We start from the raw sequence: 24,497 nt of genomic DNA, 5'->3' as shown, positions 1-24,497 counted from the left end.
GCCTAGGCGACAGAGTGAGACCCTGTCTCAAAAAAAAAAAAAAAAAAGAGAGAGAGAAAGAGAAAAAAAATCAGAGTACTAACATTGCCAGATAAATTTCATAAAGAAAGCAATCTATAAGTTAAATAAAATGCACATCTAGATTATTTTAAAGCCTACATTTACTGTATAAAAGGGACATTGTTTTATATATAGGCTGGTCCTCCCAGACCCCTGGGTGGGATATGTGAGCTTGGGGCGGGGACAGGGGCTTGGAAAGCCGGAGAGGCGAAGAGCTGTCCTCAGCACCTCCCTGGTTCTTTCCAACACATTCGACTTGGGCGCTTCTCAGCACACACTGAACAAATATCTAAATGCTTTTGGGTGGAAAGATGCCAAACAGCTAGCTTAGCCCTTCCTGAGTTCTGGTCTGGCCAGGAAGGGAAGGAGCTGAATTTTCCAGAGAAGGAAAAGGTGAGCCTGAAACTTTGCTCCTGAATTTGCATGAAGTTGTTGGAAGAGCCAAGACCAGATTGTAGGGTCCTCACTTCTGGCTACTAAGACACGCAGCTGATCACTCAGCCTTCAGAAGGAAAGGGAATTGAATTCTTAGAAGGAATTCTCAATAAATATACAGGCTGTCTTTAAAGAGGCAAACAGCTTAAAGCAGCATTGACTTCTCCAACTTAAAGCAACATCGACTGAATATCAAAGCTGGCTCAGGCTGGGATGGAAATGGAGATGATCACTAATTACTCTGCTTTCACAGCAAACACAGCAGCTAACTGCTGACCATCCCATGTAGTCTTGAGTACAAGTGATTGGGGCCAGTGATGGATGAAGTGTACTTTGGAGTGTGCTGGGATGATACAAGCCACACCTCAGGTCACAGACAGACATTTCTGGTCAAGCCACAGACTCCAGGAGAACAGATGTACTTGTGGCCTTTGAAATGTCAGTTCCAACCAAAGGCTACCTAGGATGCTGGAAGCAAGTCTTCCCTGAGTGCTCAGCAATTGGAAACTGGTTCTTGGGCCACTGTGCTCACCTGCAGGGCTAAATCAACCTGTGTGTCAGCAATCATCTCTTTTTTTTGTGCCTGTGTTTTTTTGCCAAAATCTCCCTGCCAAATGTTAGGTCTGGCAGCATAGAGTACTAGTTAAGCCCTTCCTTCTGGAATCAGATAGAGTTTGAATCTCATTCTGACACTTAATACCCGAAGATCTCAGGCAGGCTTCTCAACCGTCCTAACTGGAGGCACCTGCAGAACACTCCTTGTGAACAGAAGCAGGCACAAGGGCAAGCAGATGGTGAAGATGAAATGAGAAAGACATCTGTAAGGCACCTGGTTGCACTGCGCCCAACACCTGATGGTTATTTAGTGACTCACTTCTCCCTCATTCGTTTGCTGATTCACCACTTGCTCTGGAGCCCTCACCATGGGCTGGGCATTGGACTAGATCCTGACTCTGAAAGTCAGGCTACAAAGTGCTCTGTCAAGCTGTTACCAGGCAAGAGAGCACAGATGACAGCCACACAACATCTGAGGGCAGCTTCCCAGTCAGGGAGCATGGAGGGGCAAGCTGGGGTCAGGAAGAGCACAGCTGAGACGGGAGGATACCTGGATGCCAGATGCTCTCGAAGATAGAATATATTGGCCAGACCAGGCAGATTAATGAGAGCTGTGAGTCCCTAGAAAGACTAGGGGAGCTCTGTATGCTGCTGCTTAGAGAGATGGTCTTTGCTACAGGTCGTTGGGTGCGGATGGACAGACACACCCTCAGCTCAGGTGTCCTCACTCCTGCTGTGCCTTGCTGTGAGGGGGACGTGGAGGGGCCCCCTTCTTGCCTGTCTATGCACAGGGTGCTGTGTGAGCCAGGATTGTCAGCGTGGAGAGTGAGCAGGCAGAGAGGACAGGTCCGAAGTGGGAAGCTTTGGGGAAAAGGATGCGTTGTAACAGGCTTTAAAATTGTACTCGCTGGGTTAGCAGCAGGAGCCATAGTATTTGGTGAGGAGGAATCGCTTCTGAAAACCAGAAAGCAGGAGTCCTTGAAATGAAAGAGAATGTACGGGGAAAAGTACTAATACATTAGGGATTCCTGCAGCCCGTGGACAGTATCTTGAGGCTGAGTGAGACCCAGCCAGGGAAAACAAGCCACATGGACGAGTATAACATTGAAATGAGAAGGACCAGGATTTTAAATTTCAGTGCTGCTTTTGAACTTGATAAGAGTATGTTTTTCAGTGCACACAGGAATCTCGTAGAATAGTTCACTTTGACACAAAAGCTCCTATCCTCAGTGCGTCTCTCCAAGCGGTCTCAGACATTGAAACTGGTGGACAAGCCCCTCCTCCCAGGTCTGGCCCAGAAGACACCCATGTCAGAGACCCAAGGAAGGAGGGCTCTGCAGAGTTTTACTGTGAAACATTGCAGCTGGCTCTTTTCCTTGGGAATTTTACCTTCCCACCTCCCCCATGTACTTAAAGTCCTTTAATGAAACATATATCAAATACAACATGAAATAATTCTCCACTCTTCTGGTAACATCCTTATTCAGATTCTTACCAGGGTTTGCACCATATGTGGTCTCTGAAGTCGTAAACTCTTCACAGCTTGAAATACATCTAAAAGTCCCTCTGCTTTTACTCGTTCCAAAATGTTGCTGAGGGCTATGAATGTACCTGTTCGCCCAGCTCCGGCACTGCAGAGAAAAAGCACTTAATGCAGATCATCCAACTTGCACTTGGGGATGAGAAACAGAGAGGTGACAGCCAACCCCTGCATATCAGCACTGAAGCAACAATCGCTGAAAATGATCTGAATTTTTTTTTGATCATTTGTACATAGCACAACTTCTGAGCAAGATTTAGCAAATGTAAAATTCCTAAAACACCTCCTTAATTACAGTAGATCGATATTTTATAAAATAAGTCAGGACCAGTGACAAGTTTTTAAGCAAGTGTCACCATTTCCCCTCTTCCTGGTGTAGGGCAATGGTTCTCAAAATGTGATCCCTGGACCAGCAGCACGGTTGGCACCTGAGAACTTGTCAGAAATGCAAACTCTCCCAAGTTCAGGTCTAGGGAGGAGGTAATCCTGGCACACCCTCTCCTTACTGTGCCAGGGGTGTCTTCTGAAATGGGTGATGCTGAAAGGGAGAGGCGGTTTAAGGACATTCACAACCAGGAACAGTCAACTGACACTTCCCAGGAAGGCCGATTTGAGTCACCTCCATTTACCATGGTCATTTGCTGACAAACCCCACAAAAGCAGAGCCCAGGCCCTGGTAGGAGAGCCCAGGTGTACTGGGCTGGAGGAGGTGGGGTGGACCGGCCTCTTCCAGCAGGTCTTCTGGAGATGCCTGGCTGCCCTCCGCGCTCCATAATATCACGTGTGGGCTTATTCCAAGGCTCCTGTCCTGCCGCAATGATCAGTCCCGCATCTACCTTCCCACAAGTGGGATCTTGTTCACCTCTGCATCTCCAGTGCCCTATGGAACTCATTTCGAGTTTATCCTAAATGATTTCTTGGAAGGCGCCAGGAAAACCAAAAACCGAGGTGTGTGCTCCACCTACTGGCCAGGCCAGGAGTGCACCCCGGCGGGGTCCAGGCAGGGAGAGAGCTCTGCCAGCTATAAGGGGTGGGACAGTGGGTGGGGGTGAAAGGCAGTCACAAAGAGTGGGCGCCACCGGTGTGAGACAAGAAATGGAACTGCAGTTTTAGGAGCACATTAGCACCACCCAAGGATAGAAACGCCCCAAGCTCCTGCTTGGAAGAACCTTGCCAGGTGTCGAGGTCCCTGCCAGCAGAAGTGTGCAGCAGGATCAGAACCACAGAGGCACAGAAGGCAGGCAAGTGGGTGGCCCATGGGCTTGACCAGATTTGCATATCTGCCCCGGGCATGCTGTGTTTCACGCTTTCACCTGCGGACTAAGCAGTGTCCCACGTGCCCAGGGTGTCCCTCTGCCTTTGGGCCTGACTTGGGAGCCAGGCTGAGGCTGCAGGACCAGCGTGGCTACAATCCCAGTCGGGACTCCTCATATGGCCAGGAATCCCAGCCCAGGGGAGAGGGCGGGTGTAGGCACAGCAGCCCAGCCAGGCAGTCTCTCAAAATCCACCCAGGAACTTGAAGTCCAGGAGTGTGTTCCTCCGAGCCCCTGCCTGGCAATTTTTGATGACTTCAAAAGCACATGGAAATGTGTGTTTGAGTGGTTTCCCAACTCCTCCCTCCGAAGTGCATTCTGCATGTATGTTAAGATGACATGTATGCATCTTATGTATGAAACGATGACATGTATGTACTTAAGTCGTGTGTGCATGTGTGTAAGGAGAGGTAGAGAGGAGACTCTAGGGAATACCATGGCCAGGGGCAGCGACCAGGCTCTGCTGCCCACAGCTGCGGGTAATGGGGGTGTGCAGCCTGTGTCCACCCCACCTGGAGGGCTTCGGACTGGGGGCTCACCTGCAGTGCACGGTGATGGGGTGGTTGCCCGTCTGCTGCTGCTGCTTCTGCACGGCTGCGATGAGGTCAATCATGCCTTTGCCCTCGGCCGGGATCCCAATCTCAGGCCAGCCGTGGAAGTGAAACTGGCGCACTACTCGGACCTGCTCCTCCTGGCGGGCCTGGGGCTGCAGGCAGGAGAGGGGGTCTCAGCGCCGCCTGCCTGCCGGGGAACAGACCCCAGCCCCATCTGCCCTCTCAGGGATTGGCCAAGGCTGGGAGCCCTCCCTGAGCCTTCTGTGCTGCCAGCGTCCCCACCGAGGCAGCCTGAAGGAGAAGGCTGAAACCTGCTTGCCCTAAAGAAGAAGGCAGGTGGCTGGCTGTGCTTCCCTCTGCAAGGGAGAGCAAGCCGTCCAGAGGACATCCCCTGGATCCCTGTGAGGACCGCCCAACCCCTACGGGATCCTTGGCAGCTCTGCTGGAGAGAAGGCAATCACTTTCTCAAGAAACCAGGGCCCCGCATTTCCCTTCAGAGCTCAAGTGAGCAGCATCTGAGTCTGGTGGCCGGGGTGGCTCTGTGGCTGGCATGGAGGAGACAGTGGCAGGTGCATTTTGTGGTACTGACTGTTTGGAGCTCAGCATCAAGTCCTGTGTACAAATGAGTCATCCTACCTATGGCTGACCCCGAGTTCTCATTCTTTGCCAAGGAGAGAGGATGAGCAGAACCAAGGACTCAGTGGAAATGGGGACAGTTGGGGGGCTCTGAGAAGGCACCTGGAGGAGGGCCCCAGAGAGGCCCCTGTGGCTTCGTTAGTCCCCTTTGTTCTTCCTCCCCCAGCTAATGGCTAATATAATTCTCCTGAGAGATAAATGGGAGGTGGGCGGCCAGGGAGATGGGAATTGTACAGGAGGCCTGCCACTGTCTCTGAAACCCACTGGCCATTCATAGCCGATGGGACTAGGTGAAGGAACAGGACAGGTGCAGGGCCACATTCTGGTTCAATGACAAGCAGAACCCGGAGGGAGGGCGTGGTTCACTAAATTCACAAGCCTTTAAAGAGCTAGTTCAACAATACCTGATTGAGAGTGACCAGGAAGTCTCGTATACTGATGGCTTCTGAAAGGGTATCATTCTTTATCTCAATCGTTATTTCTCCATGAGTAACTGAGCCCTCGGTTGGCCAATACTGGTAGCATTTATCCTTAGGGGATAAAATAAAAATTTAAGTCTTGTAATAAATAATTTGCAGCTGGCGATTTTGAGTTTATAACGCAGAATTGTTCTCAAACCAGTTAATGTATTTCATCTGACCAAAAAAAAAAAAACGTGAATATGAATATAAATGCCTATTAATGCTTGTTGACCCAGGGAACAGAAGAGAGTCTAGAAACAGACACACATATATATGAAACCTTAACATATGGCAGAAAGGAGAGATTCTTCAATAAATGGGGCTGGAAAAGCTGGTTTTCTACCTGAGGAAAATGAAATTGGATCCCTGACTCATACCCTACTAGGGTTGATGTGAGTGCCCCCAGCTCTTCCTAGAACTGGGCAGTGTACACCCTGCACTTCCAAGTGTAGTGGACTTGAACCTTAATAAAAATAAACCCAGATGGATTAAGGTTTAAGGTAAAAAACAAAACTGCGAAACTCTTGGAAGAAGAAATATCTTTTCACTTTGAGGTACACAAGGATTACTAGACAAGAGCCCAAACAGCTAACCAATCATGATGCAACAATTTGAAACATTGGATTACAGTAACATTCACTTCTCTTCATCAACAAACATCATTAAAAGAGTGAAAAGACAGGCCACAGATTGCAATAAGATGTTTGCAATACATAAAACCAATAAAGAATTAGTATCAAGATTATGTAAAGAGCTCCTATAAATCAATAAGAAAGGACAAATAACCCCATAGAAAAATCAGTGAAAGGCAGCAACAGGCATTTGACACAAGAGGAAATATGTCATCCACAAATATATGAAGTGATGGGGTTGACTTTGTAGGAATCAGAACGACGCAAATCAGAGCCACAAAAAGAAAATATTTACACAATAATTACACAATGAACGATATTTTGTTAATTTTCAATTAACAATAATTAAGACACCTTGAGAATATCATGCTAGGTATGTAGATGAATGATATCTCTTATACATTGCTGATGTCCACTTTGGAAAACAATTAGGAATTATCTTGCAAATTCAAACTTCCACATACTCTTCAATAGGGCATTTTGGCTCTTTGATACGTCTTAGTCCTAGTGCAGCATAAGACATGTACAAGAATATACAGGTAGGGAGAACACAGGGACACAGGAAGGAGAACAACACACACTAGGGCCAGTTGGCAGGTGGAGGGTGAGGGGAGGGAGAGCATTAGGACAAATAGCTAATGCATACAGGGCTTAAAACCTAGATAATGGGTTGACAGGTGCAGCAAACCACCATGCACATGTATACCTATGTAACAAAACTATACATTCTGCACTTGTATCCAGAACTTCAAGTTTTAAAAAAAGAATGTACAGGTAGCACTGTTTGTAAAACAATGAAATGAAACCAACTCAAGTGCCCATGACAGGAGAAGGAATACCTGAGCTAATGCAGGATATAGTTTGTGCGGTGGAGTATAATGAAATAATGATGACGAATGAACCACAGCATAAGCATCAACATAGAAGAATATCAAAAGCACAATTCTGAGTGGAAGAAGTGTCAGAAGACAACATGCTGTAATGATGCTCTTTCTATAAAGTTCAAACACAAGTAAAACTAAACAACAGTCTCTGTAGGTATAAACAGATGTGATTTTAAAAGATTTTTTAAAAAGCAAAGAACATATCCACTAGGATGGCTTTAATCAAAAAGACAATGACAATGTTGGTGAGGACATGGAGAAATTAGAACCTTATATATTGCTGGTGGGAATTTAAAATGGGGCAGCTACCGAGGAAAACAGTCTGGCAGGTCCTCAAAAATGTTAAACAGTAAGTTTATGACATAGAGTTATGACGTGACCTAGCAATTCCCCTCCTAATATATACACTCCTAGGTGTATACCCAAGGGAAGTGAAAAAGCATGTCGGTACAAAAACTACCACCTGAATGTTCAAGCAGCATTTTTTTTTTTTTTTTTTTTTTTGAGACGGAATCTCGTTCTGTCCCCCAGGCTGGAGTGCAATGGCGTGATCTCAGCTCAATGCAACCTCTGCCTCCCAGGTTCAAGCGATTCTCCCTGCCTCAGCCTCCCAAGTAGCTGGGATTGCAGGTTCCTGCCACCATGCCCAGCTAATTTTTGTATTTTTAGTAGAGACGGGGTTTCGCCATGTTGGCCAGGCTGGCCACGAATTCCTGACCTCAGGTGATCTGCCCGCCTTGGACTCCCAAAGGGCTGGGATTACAGGTGTGAGCCACCACACCCAGCCAAGCAGCATTATTTATAATAGCTCCAAAGCGGAAACAACCTAAATGTCCATCAACTGATGAATGGATACACAGCATGTGGTATATCCACACAAGCGAATACTATTTGCCAGTAAAAAAGAATGATTTACTGATTCATGCTACAACATAGATGAACCTTGAAAGCATGATGCTAAGTGAAAGAACCCAATCACAAAAGACCACATACTGTATGATTCCATTTATAATAATGTCCAGAATAGACAAACCCATAGTCAGGAAGCAGATTAGTTGTTGCTAGGGGTTAGGGGAAGGAAGGAACGGGGAGTGACTGTTAATGGTACAAGGTTTCCTTTTGGGTTGATGAAAATGATCACAGATTAGATACTGGTGATGGTTGCACAACTTTGTGAATATACTACAATTCACTGAATTGTATCCTTTAAAAAGATGAATTGCATGAATTATAGGTGAATTATATCACAATAAAGCTGTTCCTTTTTAGAGCAAAGAAATAAAACCACAAATGCACAGCAGTAGTTATGTCTTGGGGGAGCACCCAGATAGATGTACATTGTTGGTAAACCTTGGGTTTACTGTTGTCTTCGTGTCTTGAAAAAAGTTGATAAATGTCTTTTTCTTCAACAGATTATGATCTTGGCCAATACCAAATGGCAGAATTTCAGGGCAGGTTAAATAACATGTAGGCTAAGAATAAAGGGCAGCGGGTAGCTATGGTTAAACCTCACTCCCAAAAAGGGAAAGGGTGAAATGAAACCTTTTTCATTTCCAATCTCTCTTCCTCCCTAGTGGTCCTGGCTTGGTCTCACCCATGTGTTTGCACTGATGGCAGGTGGGACATTTATAATGAACGGCGACAGTGCCTCAGGTGCACGGGCTGCCCCTGGATGGACCAGGCTGGGCGGCACTCCTCACCTGCTCTCTCTCCTGCACCTCTGTCAGCATCACAATAGTGTGGGATTTCCATTCCCAGATCATCCTCCAGAAGTCCTCAACCGTGTGTGCCAGTGGCCCCTGGGTGGCGATGAAATAGTCCTTCTGTCGGTAGCCCTTCAAATGGAGGCGCAGAGGTTAGAGCCTGACTTCCTTCCATCCTGGCTCCATTACCTGCTCCCTAAGTTTAGGACAGCCTAAGGCCTAATGAGGAAAACTCTCTCATCCTCCATGGTCTGCACCAGACCCCAGTTGGCACGAGCACTCAGGCACACACCTGACAAGCAGGTCAAGAAGCTCGCTTATCTGAAACCATAATGGCCACCGTCAGCCCCTGAGGTCATCAACAAATGGGTACTATGAACTGGTAGTTGCCTGCGGCCACCTGAACAGCACCTGGTGGCTTAGATTCTAACATGTTTCTGTGTGTTTCAGCTAGATCAGCATGGAGCCCACCAGATTCTGGTACGATTTTCTCATCTGCAAATGGCAATATTCACACATACTTGGCTGCCATTCCCCCTTTTGCCCTTCTGCGAACTCCACTGTGCATGAGGACAGCCTCTGTCTGTGTGCCCTGAACACATAATTGTATTGTCCACGTGGGTACATATTGCAGAAATCACACAAGAGAAAGAGCACAGAGGCGGTGGATATATAATTGGTGTGTAACAGATACGTAAAAGAAAAATAACAATGTATTAAAAGCAGAATGAAAAAAGAGCCAATTACTTAGCAGCGAGTCTATGTCCTTCTATTTCCGAAGTCCATTTTTTTTTTTTTTTTGAGAGGGGGTCTCGCTCTCGCTCTGTTGCCCAGGCTGGAGTACAGTGGCATGATCTCGGCTCACTGCAACCTCAGCCTCCCGGATTCAAGCAATTCTCCTGCCTCAGCTTCCCGAGTAACTGGGATTACAGGCACCTGCCACCATGCCCAGCTAATTTTTGTATTTTTAGTAGAGACGGGTTTTGCCATATTGGCCAGGCTGGTTTCAAACTCCTGACCCCAAGTGATCTGCCCGCCTTAGCTTCCCAAAGTGTTGGGATTACAGGTGTGAGCCATCGTGGCTTGCCACTTTTTTTTTAAGCAAGTAATTCTGCTAACAAAAATGGTTGAGTTTCTGGAAACATGTCAATTCTTTCTCATTGTGCAAGCAAGCTAATCAAGTCTGTGGTCACGTGTGAAGAAAACACATCTGCATAAACACAACCCAGGCCAGCATACGTACGTCTATGAAGGATGCGTTGATGTAGTCTGTGTATTCTTGACCCCTTTTCATGGAAAGGATCACTCGGTTGAAGTCATCTGCAAAGCATTATCTTCCTTTAGTTATTACAAAAAGGGTCCCACCTTGCTAACTTTAATCCACTGCTACAAGCTTGCAAAATATAGATCCTATTAATAAAATCACTAGGTAAAGCCAACTCTTTGAAAAGTTTACATTATGAAAGAGGATAATTAAAATGGCCTAGGGGTATTTTTCTTTTTGAAGGAAAACTCTGAAAACAACCCAATTATCATTTTCATTTTTCAGGAATCGATATATTACATACCAAAATACAAGCACTAAAAATATCACACTGAAGGATTAAATGGAATGTGGCCAGGCGAGCAATCTAGGGTGGCCAGCAGGACACTGGGGCCCCAGAAAACCAGGGGCCAGAGTCTGAAGATGGCAGGGCCCCTGGGAGCTCTACTTGCCTGCAGTGCTCGGGGAGACCCTGCTGCAGCAGGCCTGCTCACAGCTGTTTCCAGATGGTGTTTGTTGAGCTGTGACTCCATCGAGGACACGTCTATAATGAGGCACACCCTCCTCCCAAGCGGGGCATCTCCCACCTCCCTCCCTGATTCCTCGGATCCCTGTGGAGTCTGCTTTTGGGCCTGGTTTCTCAGGTTTCTCTGGTTTCTCTTTTTCCCACTTGGTGAGCCTCCCGACTCCCACCCCCTGCCCCCTGCATGTGGCCCTGTCTTCTTGCCAGCTTTGCCTCCACTCCTCCCACGTCTGCCAGGTCCTCCTTCCCTCTCCCATGACCTGGGTGGCAGACCAGTGTCCTGACTCCACCCCGGGCCCATTTCTTGTCCTCCTTAAGTCCACAGCCTTTTCCTAGATGGCCTCAGCTGGGTGGCTCAGGGCCCTCTGTGTAAGGGGGAGGCAGGCCTCTGCCCAGTCTTGGGGAGATAAGGAATGAGACAAGGAATCCCAAGTCATGCCTGCTGCAAATCTCCAGCTTCTGCGAAGCCCTCTCCTGCAATCCAGCCTCGGCTGCCCTCCCGCACCTGCAAGCTCATATGCCAAGCAGCTTGCCTGAGACCCATGCAGGACTGTTTGGGTCAGCTGGTGCTTCACACATGTCTTTTCTACCTGACACTTGATACAGCACACAGAAGCCCTTAGCCTGAGGCCAGAGGACACCCTGCTTTTGACCCTGGTGCACAGGGGTAAGTGGTCAATGGCTTCTCCAGGATGAAAGCCTCTGGCACCAGCCCCGCCCCAGCCCTGCCCAAGCCATGCCACGGGTGCCTTACACGGGATGATCTGGATGACCCTGGCCTTTTTCATGTTTGCCGGCAAGTTGCCCGTCCTCATGTTCTCCTTCATGATCCGGACATTTGTCAATTTCTGCAGCAAAGGACATAATGACGCAGTTAAACCTCTGATGCTCCTGAGCACATTGCTCAGCCGAGGACTAGCGCTGCTGGCAAGGACACCTGCTCAAAGGAAACATTGCTCTCCACCCCAGGAAGCCTCCTTAGCACTGGGAAATAGAAACGTGTGCCCGGCAGGGCTGCTGTGAGGCTCTGAAAGCCACATGATCCTTCTTCCCTTGTAAATCACGGCTCAGGTATTGCCCCTGCTTTTTCTGAGGTCAGTTAAGGGGCAAGTGATTGAAAGAGGCTTCCTTTAAATGGTCACCTGTTTTCCTCGTGCCCTTGGCTGCTTACACCAGGATGGAGAGGAGGGTCAGCTGTTACTTACCCTGAACTCCTCCTCCAGCCCGATCTTGTCAAAGTGGGTGGTGGTGCCGTGCATGGTCTGCAGGTGCTTCTCCAGGGAGGACACGTCCAGCTCTGTGTCCCCGTAGAGGTAGTACTCGAGTAAGGCTTGGTAGATGAACGTGTACTGCATCTGCAGAGAGGCCAGGGGTGCCCACACCCTCAACTCTGCCCTGCAGTCTTGGCCCACGTGGAGCTTGGCAGACCAAAGGGGGCGGCTCTATTCTTTTTCTCGTTTTGCCAACATAAGGAGGTGTGGGGCAAGGGTCAGAGTACCGGCCACGGATAATGACCATTTATGCCCTTGAGTAAGGAGAACGGTAGCAGCAGAGCCTCACATTGGTGAGCATGCCACGCACTGTGTACATGCGCCGTTTGGGGGAGTAGGATTGCCCCATCTCACATGAGGATACAAGGGAAAGATGAGGACAAGGGAGTCCCTGAGGTCTCACGCGTGGGCAGGGAGGGAAGCCAGGCCAGGCCTAGGCTGGTTCCCACGTGCCAGGGCCCTGCACACCTGTGTGGCGAAGGCATCAGGTTTGCTTTGGGAAGCTAGACCAGGGCAAGCGGAAGGCATGACTCACATCCGTTTGAACCATCTGAGGGCGCTGATTACGGATTCGAGACACAAATTCAAACACATCCACCTTCTGTTCCGCGTGCATCATGGCCATCATGGCATCGATCACAATGAAGGTGCCCGTCCGGCCCACGCCCGCGCTTTGGGGAAAGAGAAAGATGCTGCGTTGTGAGTCACACTTCTCCCGAAGTAAATGACAGGCCCCGAAGGTGCCTGCGCACCCAGGTCACTGGATGCAACTTTTTTTTTTTTTTTTTTTGGTTAATTAGGAGCAAAGCCACAGTGCGGCCACCAGAGAGAGCTGTGGTCTCAGTAAAGTGATCTCAGGCGGGTCCTCTGATAGCCACCGACACTCTACTAAGAGGCTCATTAACAGCTGGTGCAGTAAGCCTCGGATTAGGCTGTGCGGAGAATTTTTCTCATTTACCAAACAGTGTCTTCTTCTTATATGTGTGATTGGCATCCTAGATCTGCCCCCCTGGGAGCAGAGGGACCTCAGATCAACTATGCAACAGCTCTGGTATCCAGCCTCCCTCTCTGTCGAACCGGGCAAACCAAGTCACCTGACTCGGGGCATTAAGTGAGGTGGCATCTGTCAGATTACTGTTATCTGACCCTGCAAATTCCTCCCAGTATGAGCTACACTGGAGGGTGGGTGGGGTGGGGTCCAGCGTCTGCTTGGCCCCAGCAAGGGAGTGTTGCTCAGACTTGGGGAAAGCCCGTTCTGCGGGGGTTCCCGGACGGCTTCTCCTGAACACCTGCATGACAGGTGCAGAGCGCCTGCATCACTGCGTGCAGGTGGCTTTTGTCCCTGGCAGTGCTGTGATACTCGGAATGAACCTGTCTGTAACAGATGGAAACTTAGTATCTAATCAAAGTGATACCCTGGTGAGGCCAATCACTGCCAGGAACAAGTGGGGCTCTCTGTGGACAGGGGGCTGTGGTGTGGCCTTGGCTGTACATTTGAGTAATTTTTCATGTTGTGCAAAGCCCATCCAGATGCCAGTCACAGGCTCCTCCCAGGCTGTCCTTCCCATCACCGGTGAGGAAACCAAGGCTGAAGTGGCAGCTGGCGAGGGGCAGCCTGGTCCTCGGACCCTGGTCTCCAGGACAGCGTGCTCTGGAAGACTCTGCTGTGGGGGCCCGTCTGAGCCGTGGTGTGCTCTTCCATAAGGACTTGTGTGTTGTTGGGGGGCTTCCTGTAGAAACCAGGGGGCTTTCCCTGGTTTCCATCTTGGTTCCCAGAGGTGACTTGGGATTCCCAGGGAGAGGTGAGAGTGGCCAAGCAGACCCACCCAGAACTCCATTCCCACCATCGACCGGAGCCTCTTGGCTTTGGTGGGTTTTATCGACTGGGATGAAGAGGGGGCTTTCTGAGCGTTCTCCTGTAGGGTTCTTGGGGCCTGGCTCAGTCACTGACATTTGTGTTCACATCAGCCCTGCCCAAACCTCTGCCCACCCTGATATGGGTGCCCTGGCATTGCCCATGAGGGTGAGTCCTCCTACTGTGGCCTGCCCTTGAGGGTCCCACCCCGTGGCCCCCCCAGCGTACCTACAGTGGACCACGATGGGTCCAGCGTGCACGGGGTTGAGCGTCTTTACTTTCTTGAGGAACTTCAGCATCCCAATGGGGGTAAAAGGCACTCCGAAGTCGGGCCAGCTGGTGAAGTGCAGCTGTGAGACCAGCCTGGGGGCTTTGCAGCCGTCGGGGAGCTGCTGCGGGGGACGCGGGGAGACGAGAGTGGGTGAAACAATCCTCCCCCTGCTCCCCCAGCATCTCATTCTGAGGACACCGTGGGCTCCCCAGTGCTGGGGCTGCAATGGGGGAGGGGCCCATCCACAGGGGGCCTGCCCGAGCGAGACAGCCTGGCCCTTACCCCTGCCGGCTCTGAACATGTGCTGCTTTTGGGGCCACAGAACAGGGCCCGCAGCAACCGTCTATGCCCAGGTCAGGCAGGGCCCAAGCAGCCAGACACACCCCCAAAGTTGGTCTGTGTGCTCACAGAACCCCGTGCAAGTGGGGCGGCCATGGTCCGTTTTGCCTGGACAGTCCCACCTCAGGCCTGTGGTGCTGAGTAATCACCAACAGCACATCCTTCCTTGTGCAAAGCTGTCTTACATTTGGGAGGACAGATGATGCAGTCGGCCTGCTCTTTGGAGACTCCCAGACCTGCCCTCAGAGCCTCGCTCAGCTTTCGGACCCAGAGCCCATGAGTTTAATTCCCTTGCCCAGATCATGGAAGGTGATACACAGTGTATTTGGAAGTAGATGCGTGTGCATGTGTGTGCACATGTATGCATGTGTATGTGTGCACATGTGTGCATGTATGTGTGGGTGAATGTGTGTGCACACGTGTGAATGTGGGTGCACATGTATGCATGTGTTTGTGTGCACGTGTGTGCATGTATGTGGGTGAATGTGTGTGCGCACGTGTGAATGTGGGTGCACATGTATGCATGTGTTTGTGTGCATGTGTGTGTGAATGTGTGTGGGTGTGTGTGCATGTGTGCATGTGTGGATGTGTGTGAATGTGCATGCATGTGTGCACCCATGTGCGTGTATGTGTGTGCATGTGTGCACGTGTGTGTGTGAATGTGTGTGGATGTATGTGTGTGAATGTGCATGTGTGGGTGTGTGTGCACATGTGAATGTGTGCATGTGTGCATGTGTGGGTGCGTGTGTGTGCATTTGTAGGTGCATCTGTGTGCACATGTGTGCCTGTGCGTGAATGTGTGTGCATGTGTGCATGTGTGTGCATGTGAATATGTGTGGGTGTGTGTGCACATGTGTGAATGTGTGCATGTGTGCATGTGTGAGGGGTGCATGCATGTGTACAGTTGCGTGTGTGTGTGCATGTGTGTGCCTGTGTGTGGGTGTATGTACGTGTGTGCATGTGTGTGCCTGTGTGTGGGTGTGTGTGCATGTGTGCATGTGTGTGCCTGTGTGTGGGAGTATGTGTGTGTGTGGATGTGCGTGCCTGTGTGCGCCTGTGTGCACATTTCTGGGAGAGATGCGAGCAGGGGATAGGATAAGAATGATCAACTCATCCTTTTCCTTTTTTGCTGCTTGGAACCTCAGACACTTATTTTGTGACCTAATTATGCCAATCACTCCATCTTTAAATCCTGACAAAATGGTCTTCTGTCTTTTCTCTATGGTTTTAAACTTTCTTCCATATCTTGATTTCATCTTCTTTGTATACAGATATTTTTACTGATCTCTCTCTTAAACCTTTTGGGGTGGTGGAACTAGCAGACCCAAGTGTGGAAAATAACGAGGAGATTTCAGACACAATTCGGAAAGTGTTAGGAAAAAACCCCGTCTCCCAGTCAGTGTGTGAAATGTCACTGTGCTACTGAGGGAGGACCTCACCCTCAGTCCCCTCCAATGACTGGTCTTCCTAAGGGAGAGGCCCAGAGGAGTCGCTGGGAATTAGGAGCCCCCAGCACTGCCTGCAGACCCTTGTGCACCGGCCTCTGGTGTCTTGGCCCACTTGCATGTCTGCCCATCACAGCCTGGCCACTGCACCCTCTCAGCCAGGGCTGCAACAGTGCCGGGCTGGGAGCAAAGCACTTCAAAAATGCCAAAGGGTGTTAACTCTAGGCATCACGCTCTCTGAGAATGATCTTTCTGGAAGGTCAGCAACTAGAGATGCTTACTGGCTGTATGCAGAACTTCCGGATGGTGTAGTCGACCAAAACCACGCAGTCCTCCACGCACACCCGGATGTTTCCATAGGTCCAGCAGCCTTGGTCAGGCCAGTACTGATGGCACTTTTCCTGCACGGAACAATTTAATAGAAGCAAATAGATTTGTGGGTGCAATGCATCATGACATCCCCCCACCCAACTACAGAAGGCCTCACACACACCACCTGGAGTCACACAGCTCCCACAGCTGAGAAACAAGTTCACGTGTGTCGACCTCTTGAATGGGGAAACTGAGGCTGCATAACTGGTGAAAGGCAGCCTTGAGACTATGACTAGGATGCCCCAAGGCTTTCTGATGTAGACACCAACAATGTCTCATTTCTTCATTCATTCATGAATCCCATACATGTTATTAACTGACCATCAACCAGTTATGCTGAGCCTGTAGCCTTCAGAGCTGGGCACCGAACTCCAAATGACCCTCAGGCCAGAGGGCAAGGATGGTGCTCCCCCCAGACATGTCCCACTGGATTCAGCAAATTGTGTTTTTACTGCTCAGTTCACTAAGGACAAAGTTAATGTGCACCACTGCCAGTCTGCCATTCAAGAGTGATGAACCTATGATTGGTCTAATCTTCATTTTTCTCTAGCAGGGAAGAGGCTGCCATGGAGTCTGCGGAAGAGGGTGCATTGCTACAGACAGGCCCATTTCTTTACCTTCCCAACCTCTGAAGCAACAATGACCCAAAATACATGTTCCAAGAGCCCTTTCATTTTGCAGCACCGCCCGCAGCACCTGCCGGTGGTGTCCTCCATCACTTCACGAGTGAACGAGGACCCACCTCAAGGGGGAAGAGATCTACTTCATCTGCCAGAGAAACATCTCTGGAATGGAACAAGCCTGCCAATCGTCAGAGAATGTATCCAGAGAATGGCCCCTGAGCAGCACAGCTCGTGGTCAAGCCTCCAGGATTAACAGTCTTATGAAACAAACAGCATGACGGCTACAGACAACTTCCCCTCCCTACACCTGGCTCCGGGCGGGGCTGCGGGTCACAGGCCATCTCTGATGCAGCCCAGGGGAATTGCAAATGCCTACATGTCCCGGTTTGGGTGAGTCTTGGCCCTATGGGGAGCCCTGGGGACCCTCCTGAGCTTCCCACCTTGAAAGGCTCTCCGCCGGTAGGAACTGAGAATGTGTCTCAGCCTCTCAAGGGCTCAGTGTTGGTGGCTGGTTTTATACCCCCTCCCTCTGCCTCCCTCCCACCCGATCATGAGATGCCAGGGCAGCTGTGTTTTGCAATGCAGAGCCCAGGATGTGGAAGCCAAGGAAACCACAACAGAAGTGTGAGCAATTAAGAAAAAGGGAACTCTATTGAGAAATGATTTCATCTGAATTGGTGAGAATGAGGACGTGGCAGCAGCCCAGCACTGAGTCACAGGAATGGAAAAATCCAGCAGGAGGCTATGGAGGAAGATGGAGAGAAAATGCCAGTGACACTTTCAGCAGAATGACTGAAAGAGGGAAGTGAGGGCGTCCTTGAGCCCCACTGCTTCTGTGCTGGTCTCATGCTTGGAGCACCAGCCCCAGGAAGACGGGTCCCTATGGGCCGCGGGTCACAGGGGACCCTGAGGCTCCTGGTGAAGGGTCAGCCTCCTTTTCCCTCGCGTGGGTGTCCTCCTCTGTGGCCGCTACAGCGCAGGCAGAGTGAAGAGTCCTGGGCTGAGAATCCCCTGCTTCCCTCTGTCACTCTTCCCCATGACAAAGCATGACAAGGGCAAGATTTGCAAGGGCAAAGGGGTGGCCCTCCGCAGCCCTGTTTCAGCTCCCCCCAGAGCAGAACGAAAGCCCCCATCCTATTCCTGACCAGAAACGGTGGCTGGAGGCTGCTTCCTGTGTTTTGGGTGGCAATTAGTAAGCTGGCACTGTGGGGACCAGAGCACCTCCCAGCCTTCCCTTCCTGTGGGCTCCTGCCACCCATCTTCTGCCCCAGCTGAGCTCCCCAAGGCCTGGTACTCCCATCTAAAAATGGCAGCCCTTCCCCACAGTCCTCGCTACAATGCCTGGGAACTGCTGGGGCCAGGCCAGCAGACGACTGAGGAGCTCAGGACACAGCAGGCCCTGAGAAGGGCTGGGCAGGACACACGGCTCCCACTGAACAGGGCCTTCATGCCAGAACACGCCAGAAGCACAGCCTCCTAACTTCGCCCCACCTGTGGCAAGTGTCCCTCAGGCTCCCAGTTCTTCTTTCATTCTGGAGAGTGAGCTCATTGCCTATGGCATGGCTCCCTGCCTGTCACTCAACCCCGCCCCTGCACCCAGGCTCCCCACAGCCCCCACTCACTTCTCAGCCCTGAATTTGAGCCCCTATTCCTTGCACCTGGGACAGAGCTGGCCCAGCACAGCAGATGCTAATGAGTACTTGTTACATTAGGAAACGAATCAGTTCAACTTTTCTTCTTTGTCAATGATTCAAATTCTTATAACGTACATGCATCCTTTTTTGAATTAGAAACAGCTAATTAAATATATTCGGATGACAAATCAACATTTCTTCAATATACCACGTTTTTCAAATGCATTTCTCTAGTCTGGATAATAAGCATGAAATCATGTTCATTTCTAGTCTGAGGTCTGCCGCATGACATGCTCAACATCCTAAAACTAACTTCTAAGATTCATGTCTCCCATCAGGCAGGCAGAGCCGTGGGGCCGGCCGGGGGCCACTCTTACTTGGGAAAAAAAGGAAACTCTTGTGTCATTGTGTTATCACAGATTAGATAACAGTGAGATGCTGGAGACACAGGGGATTTGTTTCGTGACAAAAATGCTGTAAGCCACTGAATGTGTTTGGGTTTTTTCTGCAGTGATAGTGGGAGGAAGGGAGGGAAGTAGGAAAAGGAAGTGGTAAGAACATCCCCAGCCCGGCAGCAGCAGCTGAAAGGAAGTGATACCAGGGCCAGATGCCTGGAACTCACCTCTTTCCTTTCTTTCAAGTTCGTTAACATGACAATGGTCGCAGACTTTTGCTCCCAGACCATTCTCCAGAAGTCGTTAACCGTTTCCTGTTTGGGGCCTGTGTGTAGAGGACAATTCCGAAGTCAAAAGGCATGAAGGGAAGTCCCTTTGGGGTCTCAGCCCTGGCACCCTGGCCGTTGGCCCCTGGACAGCTGTTCACTCCCTTCTCGGGCTTGTTGGGGACACACACGTCATGCCCTGAAGCGTTCCGGAACCGGTAGGGGCTGCCTGTCCTGCCACTCACCCACTCCAGCTAGGAACTCCTCAGTGGGCAAGATAATTGGGCCCTGGTTGAGTTATGACGTTCACAGGTAAGAAGCAGGGTTCAGATGAGGGCTGGGTCTACAGCCAAGTGTGGGAGAGCTGGTAAAAGCCTTGGGAGAGGCAGAGACTGGCCAGCCTCACCCTGCATTCCCAATCCCCTCCTCTTTGCCAAAATCTTACTCTCAGCATGGTGCTGTGCATTACGATATGAGCTAAAGTCTCTCGGGAGGGGGAGCTGAACAACAGACAAAGTGTCACTAGGAGAAAGTCCTCTGCCCCTATCCGCTTCCTGTCTGAGCTGAGGCTATTTTGCAGCCCCGAGCTAAGCGCTACGTGCTGAGGGGGATGGGCTGGGAGATAAGGAAGCCCCTGGCCCTGCTGCTGTCCTGCCCTGGGCTGGCTCCCTGTGGGTGTCTGCTGGCAAGAGAGAAACACATGCTTTCATCTGCTTCAGCCAGGATCGTCAGGTTTCCTGAGGTTTCCAGCTGGGCACATTCCTGATGGCCTCTGCGTGCACACATGTGTGTCCTTTTTTCTTAGAGATCCTGCATTTGTAACAACTTCCCAGGTGATTTTGATGTACGCTGAATTTCAGAGCTCATTGCCCTAAAGACTCCTGCCTGTCCTAAGAGTGAGGAAGTCTGAGGAATCTGGTTTCAGCTCCACTGATATCTAACTGCACGCGCACCAGGTCCTGCAGATGACCACCTCTGGTGGAACGGAGTGATGCTGGATTCAGTACGCAACACACAAGGTTGAGCCCTGTGCAAGGTGAAGGGCGCGTTTTCACGGCTGAAGTATCTTCTTAGTTACGGCCTTGATCTGAAAAGCTATTCACCCCACTCCCCCCCCCAAACTTGGGGGCCATGTAGGGCTCAGCCAGCTGAGAGAAATTCAAGGTTATCTGATGCAAGTATTAACATGCTGGAATGGCAGCAGGGGCCACTGCATGCCCTGTGTTCACACCGTATAGGTGTGGGAATAAGTAAGTGTGTGTTTCTCTGTCTACACATATCTGTTGTGTGAATGGATATCTAACATGTCTGTTAGGTGTAAACACACACACACAAATCCAGTATAAGTCCTTGGTCTTGTTGGCATACAGAGAAGGAAATAAGAGCTACTCACATCATTTTACCAAAAATACATTCAGAAATTAATAAAAAGCTTACCTTGAGCTGCTATGAATTTATTCTTCTCTTTGTAACCCTAGAAAAAATAACATCAGATTTATAGTTTTTCAGAATTATCTTTGCTGAAAGGATTTGTTGTTGTTGCTGTTAGGAAAGCAATACATATTCACCATGGAAAATTTACAAAACACAGGAAAAGGCTAAGAAGAAAAGAAAGCTCACCAGCAATTCCAGAAATAACAAATCCTATTTAATACATCCCCTCTCTAGTCTGTTTTTCTGCCAAACCTTTCCCAGACTCACCCACAAGCAGACATGCAGACATTTCTGTCCTCTAATTGGGTGAACATGTACAATTTATTTTATGTTGTATTTTTAATGAGACTTTTATAATTGATATTAAATGATCTTTTAAAGATCAATACAAATGGAGTTCTAATAGTCCACTGCACATGGTTTTACCACAATCTGTTTAACTGCCCATGCTCCCTGTTCTATTTGGTCAGGAATATACATAATGCTGTAGTGAACATCCTCTGTGCTCATCTCTGTCTCTTGAAATCAAATTCCCAGATGCTGATGCTAGCTTGTAAAGCACGGGCGGTTCTGTGCCCTTTGTGCTTATGGCCAAACTGCCCAGAAGGGTTGTGACAATTTATACTCCGGGCACCAGACAAGAAAGTGCTTACTGCTCATGCCCAGCTGGGCCAGGGGAACAAGAAACCTCTGCCCACTTACATCTATGTAGGAAGCATTGATGTAGTCCGAACAGGGAATTCCATCCACTTGGCTCAGAATCACCCTAGAATGGTCATCTGGAAAAAACCCAAACAAAGCCAAGATCTTACAACCAGGAATCACAGTGCTGTCTCTTCCAGAAATCACAGTGCTGTCTCTTCATCTGCAGTGTCAGCTCCTGGGATGGGCAAAAGCAGCTTCCCAGCGACACCAGGGGTGGCAGAGATGTTCTTCCTCAACATTCCCATGGAAAACACTAGTGTCCCGAGAGAGAATGCACCTGCTTTGGTGAACACTGACTGTCTCAGCTGTGGGACGACGACAAGGGTAGGATTTCAGCATCCAGGACGGGGGCTGCTGGGTCATTACATAGCAAGAACGGCAGAACGTGCCAGGCCCCTGGCAGTGCAAGGGCTGTATTTTATGAACCCTGCACTGGGCCCCAGTATTGCCAAGTGTGGGTGCACTTAAAAGAGCCCCAGGACAGGAGAACTGGGTCCATTCTCCCAGGCTTCCCAGGGAAATGAGCACCAGCCCCACGAGGATAAGTGGATGTGGGGGTCTAGGACTGGGGACTCTGACCCTCAGTCCCACCACCAGAGTCTGCCCCAGAGCTGGAAGGCGAGCACAGTGAGGAGTGCCTGGTAGATCCAGCCTGTTGCACAAGCAGTTTTCCCGGGTAGAAGGCTGACCGTGGAGTGCTCTGTGTGGGGTGTGTGTGTGCGTCTGGATGTTTGTGGTGTGACTGGTGTACTGTGTGAGCCTGATGTGTGTGGTGTGTATACTGGTGCAAGCATGTTGTGTGTTGTGTCTGTTTGTGGTATCTGTGAGTATGTAAGCGTGGTGTGTGCTGTGTGTATTTTTGTGGTATGAGTGGTGTAGTGTGTGTATGATGTGTGTGTGGTGTATACTTTGCTATGAGTGTGCTGTGTGTGGTGTATAGTGTGTGACATAGTGTGTGTGGTGTGTGTGTAGTGAGTGGTGTGTGTGTGTATTGTGTGTGTGGTGTGTGTGGGTGTGTATGTGTGTAATGTATGTGTGGTGTGTGTGTGGTGTGTATGGTGCATGTGTGAAGTGTGTGGTGTATGTGTGGTGTGCATGTGTGTAGTGTGTGCTGTGTGAATGTGTGCATGTGGGTTTGGTGTGTATGTGTAGTGTGTGTGTGTGTAGTGTGTGGTATGTGTGTGGTGTGTGTGTGGTGTGTGTGATATGTGTGGAGGTGGAGTGTGTGGTGTGTGTGTGGAGTGTGTGTGTGTGTATGTGCGGTGGGTGTGTAGTGTGTATGTCGTGTGTGTGTATGTAGTGTGTGTGTAGTGTGTATGTGTGTGTGTTATGTGTGGTGGGTGTGTAGTGTGTACGTCGTGTGTGTATGTCGTGTGTGTGTCATGTGTGTGTATGTCATGTGTGTATGTCGTGTGTGTATGTAGTGTATGTGTGTATGTCATGTGTGTGTGCATGTCGTGTGTGTATGTCGTGTGTGTATGTCGTGTGTATTGTGTGTATGTAGTGTGTGTCATGTGTGTGCATGTCATGTGCATGTCGTGTGTGTATGTAGTGTCTGTGTGTGTAGTGTGTGTGTAGTGTGTATGTAGTGTGTGTATGTCGTGTGTGTATGTTGTGTATGTCATGTGTGTGTCGTGTGTATGCAGTGTGTGTATGTAGTGTGTGTATGTCACATGTGTATGTCATGTGTGTGTTTATGTCGTGTGTGTATGTAGTGTGTGTGTCATGTGTGTATGTCGTGTATGTGTATGTTGTATGTGTGTATGTAGTGTGTGTGTAGTGTGTGTATGTAGTGTGTGTGTATGTCGTGTGTGTGTATGTCGTGTGTCTGTGTAGTGTGTGTGTAGTGTGTGTGTGTATGTCGTGTGTGGGTGTATGTAGTGTGTGTATGTAGTGTATGTGTATGTAGTGTGTGTAGTGTGTGTATATGTCGTGTGTGTAGTGTGTGTGGTGTGTGTGTAGTGTGTGTGTATGTCGTGTGTGTGTATGTCGTGTGTGTGTCGTGTGTGTATGTCGTGTGTGTATGTAGTGTATGTGTGTATGTCATGTGGATGTGGTGTGTGTGTATGTTGTGTGTGTATGTAGTGTGTGTGTAGTGTGTATGTATGTCGTGTGTGTATGTAGTGTATGTGTGTCGTGTGTGTGTCGTGTGTGTATGTAGTGTGTGTGTGTCGTGTGTGTGTATGTCGTGTGTGTGTCATATGTGTGTATGTAGTGTGTGTATGTAGTGTGTGTATGTAGTGTGTGTGTAGTGTGTGTAGTGTGTGTATGTCGCATGTGTATGTCATGTGTGTGTATGTCGTGTGTGTATGTAGTGTGTATGTCGTGTGTGTATGTAGTGTGTGTGTATTTAGTGTGTGTAGTGTGTGTGTATGTCGTGTGTGTCGTGTGTATGTAGTGTGTGTATGTCGTGTGTGTGTATGTCGTGTGTGTGTAGTGTGTGTGTATGTCATGTGTGGGTGTATGTAGTGTGTGTATGTCGTGTGTGTGTATGTAGTGTGTGTAGTGTGTGTGTATGTCGTGTGTGTGTGTAGTGTGTATGTCGTGTGTGTGTAGTGTGTGTGGTGTGTGTGTGTAGTGTGTGTGTGTAGTGTGTGTATGTAGTGTGTGTGTATGTCTTGTGTGTGTATGTAGTGTGTGTATGTCGTCTGTCTGTGTGTGTGTGTAGTGTGTGTGTACACACACATCACGGCTCCATCATGACTTTTGTGGGTCACAGTCACTTCTGCCTTCGCAGCTTCCTCCATAGAACTATTAAGAAGGTTGTCTTAGGACTGGGTTGGTCGCCAGTGAAAAGATGCACTCCAGAATGGGTTTTGCACATTTTGTTTGTGATTTGAAGAGAAATGAAGACGTTTCCATGGGCCTCTAAAAGTGCCGTGGGCCTGGCCCTGCTCCTCCTGTGACCTTTCCCAGGAACGTCTGGCTCGGCCAGGCTGGGACCAGGCTGGCTCTGAGGACGTTTCTGCTGCACTGGGCACAGAGTCTGGCGTGTGGTAGAAGCTTAGGGTCTCCTTCCTGACTCATTACTGAGTAACTCTAGGTCCTCTCCCTGCTTTCTCTGCTTAGTCTCTGATCAGGGTGGGTTGTGTTTGTGGTGTTTGTGGCGTTTGTGATGGGGAGCCGGGCAGCCCCCAGGTCATGCCGTGTTTGTCTCATCTTCATCTGGAAGGCTGCCAGGTGGGCCACGGGCTGGTGGCCTGGGACCCCCAATGGCTGAGCCAGCTCTGTCGGGCTGCCAGCAGAGAAAGGGTGGGTATAGCTCTCAGAGACAGTCACAGCCCACACAGGGTAGCTAGGGAGTCAGACCCCAAACTTACAGTCCTG

At 49.6% G+C, this 24,497-nt stretch overlaps 1 protein-coding gene across 7 annotated transcripts in view; it reads right to left on the bottom strand.

Moving 5' to 3' along the window:
* The window catches only part of PTPRE (protein tyrosine phosphatase receptor type E), a 187,260-nt gene that overhangs the window by 8,125 nt on the left and 154,638 nt on the right, over positions 1-24,497 (bottom strand). For all 7 annotated transcript variants that reach the window (XR_008504941.2, XM_054503960.2, XM_063670397.1 and 4 more), the window contains 13 exons: positions 21,168-21,244; positions 20,469-20,505; positions 18,993-19,090; positions 16,023-16,142; positions 13,915-14,078; positions 12,367-12,502; positions 11,766-11,915; positions 11,315-11,408; positions 10,017-10,093; positions 8,771-8,905; positions 5,498-5,623; positions 4,443-4,609; positions 2,546-2,681 (listed from right to left, as the gene is read on the bottom strand). Coding sequence is in view for 6 of the 7 variants with exons in the window: in XM_054503960.2 (XP_054359935.1) it covers positions 2,546-2,681; positions 4,443-4,609; positions 5,498-5,623; positions 8,771-8,905; positions 10,017-10,093; positions 11,315-11,408; positions 11,766-11,915; positions 12,367-12,502; positions 13,915-14,078; positions 16,023-16,142; positions 18,993-19,090; positions 20,469-20,505; positions 21,168-21,244 (1,517 nt within the window). In the remaining variant the exon portion in view is untranslated. The remainder of the gene's footprint in view (positions 1-2,545; positions 2,682-4,442; positions 4,610-5,497; positions 5,624-8,770; positions 8,906-10,016; positions 10,094-11,314; positions 11,409-11,765; positions 11,916-12,366; positions 12,503-13,914; positions 14,079-16,022; positions 16,143-18,992; positions 19,091-20,468; positions 20,506-21,167; positions 21,245-24,497) is intronic.

This window comes from Pongo pygmaeus, chromosome 8 (genome assembly GCF_028885625.2).
Source record: "Pongo pygmaeus isolate AG05252 chromosome 8, NHGRI_mPonPyg2-v2.0_pri, whole genome shotgun sequence".
Lineage (NCBI taxonomy): Eukaryota > Metazoa > Chordata > Mammalia > Primates > Hominidae > Pongo > Pongo pygmaeus.
Note: the sequence above shows the minus strand (reverse complement) of the source record. Positions and strands in the feature narration are given on the sequence as shown.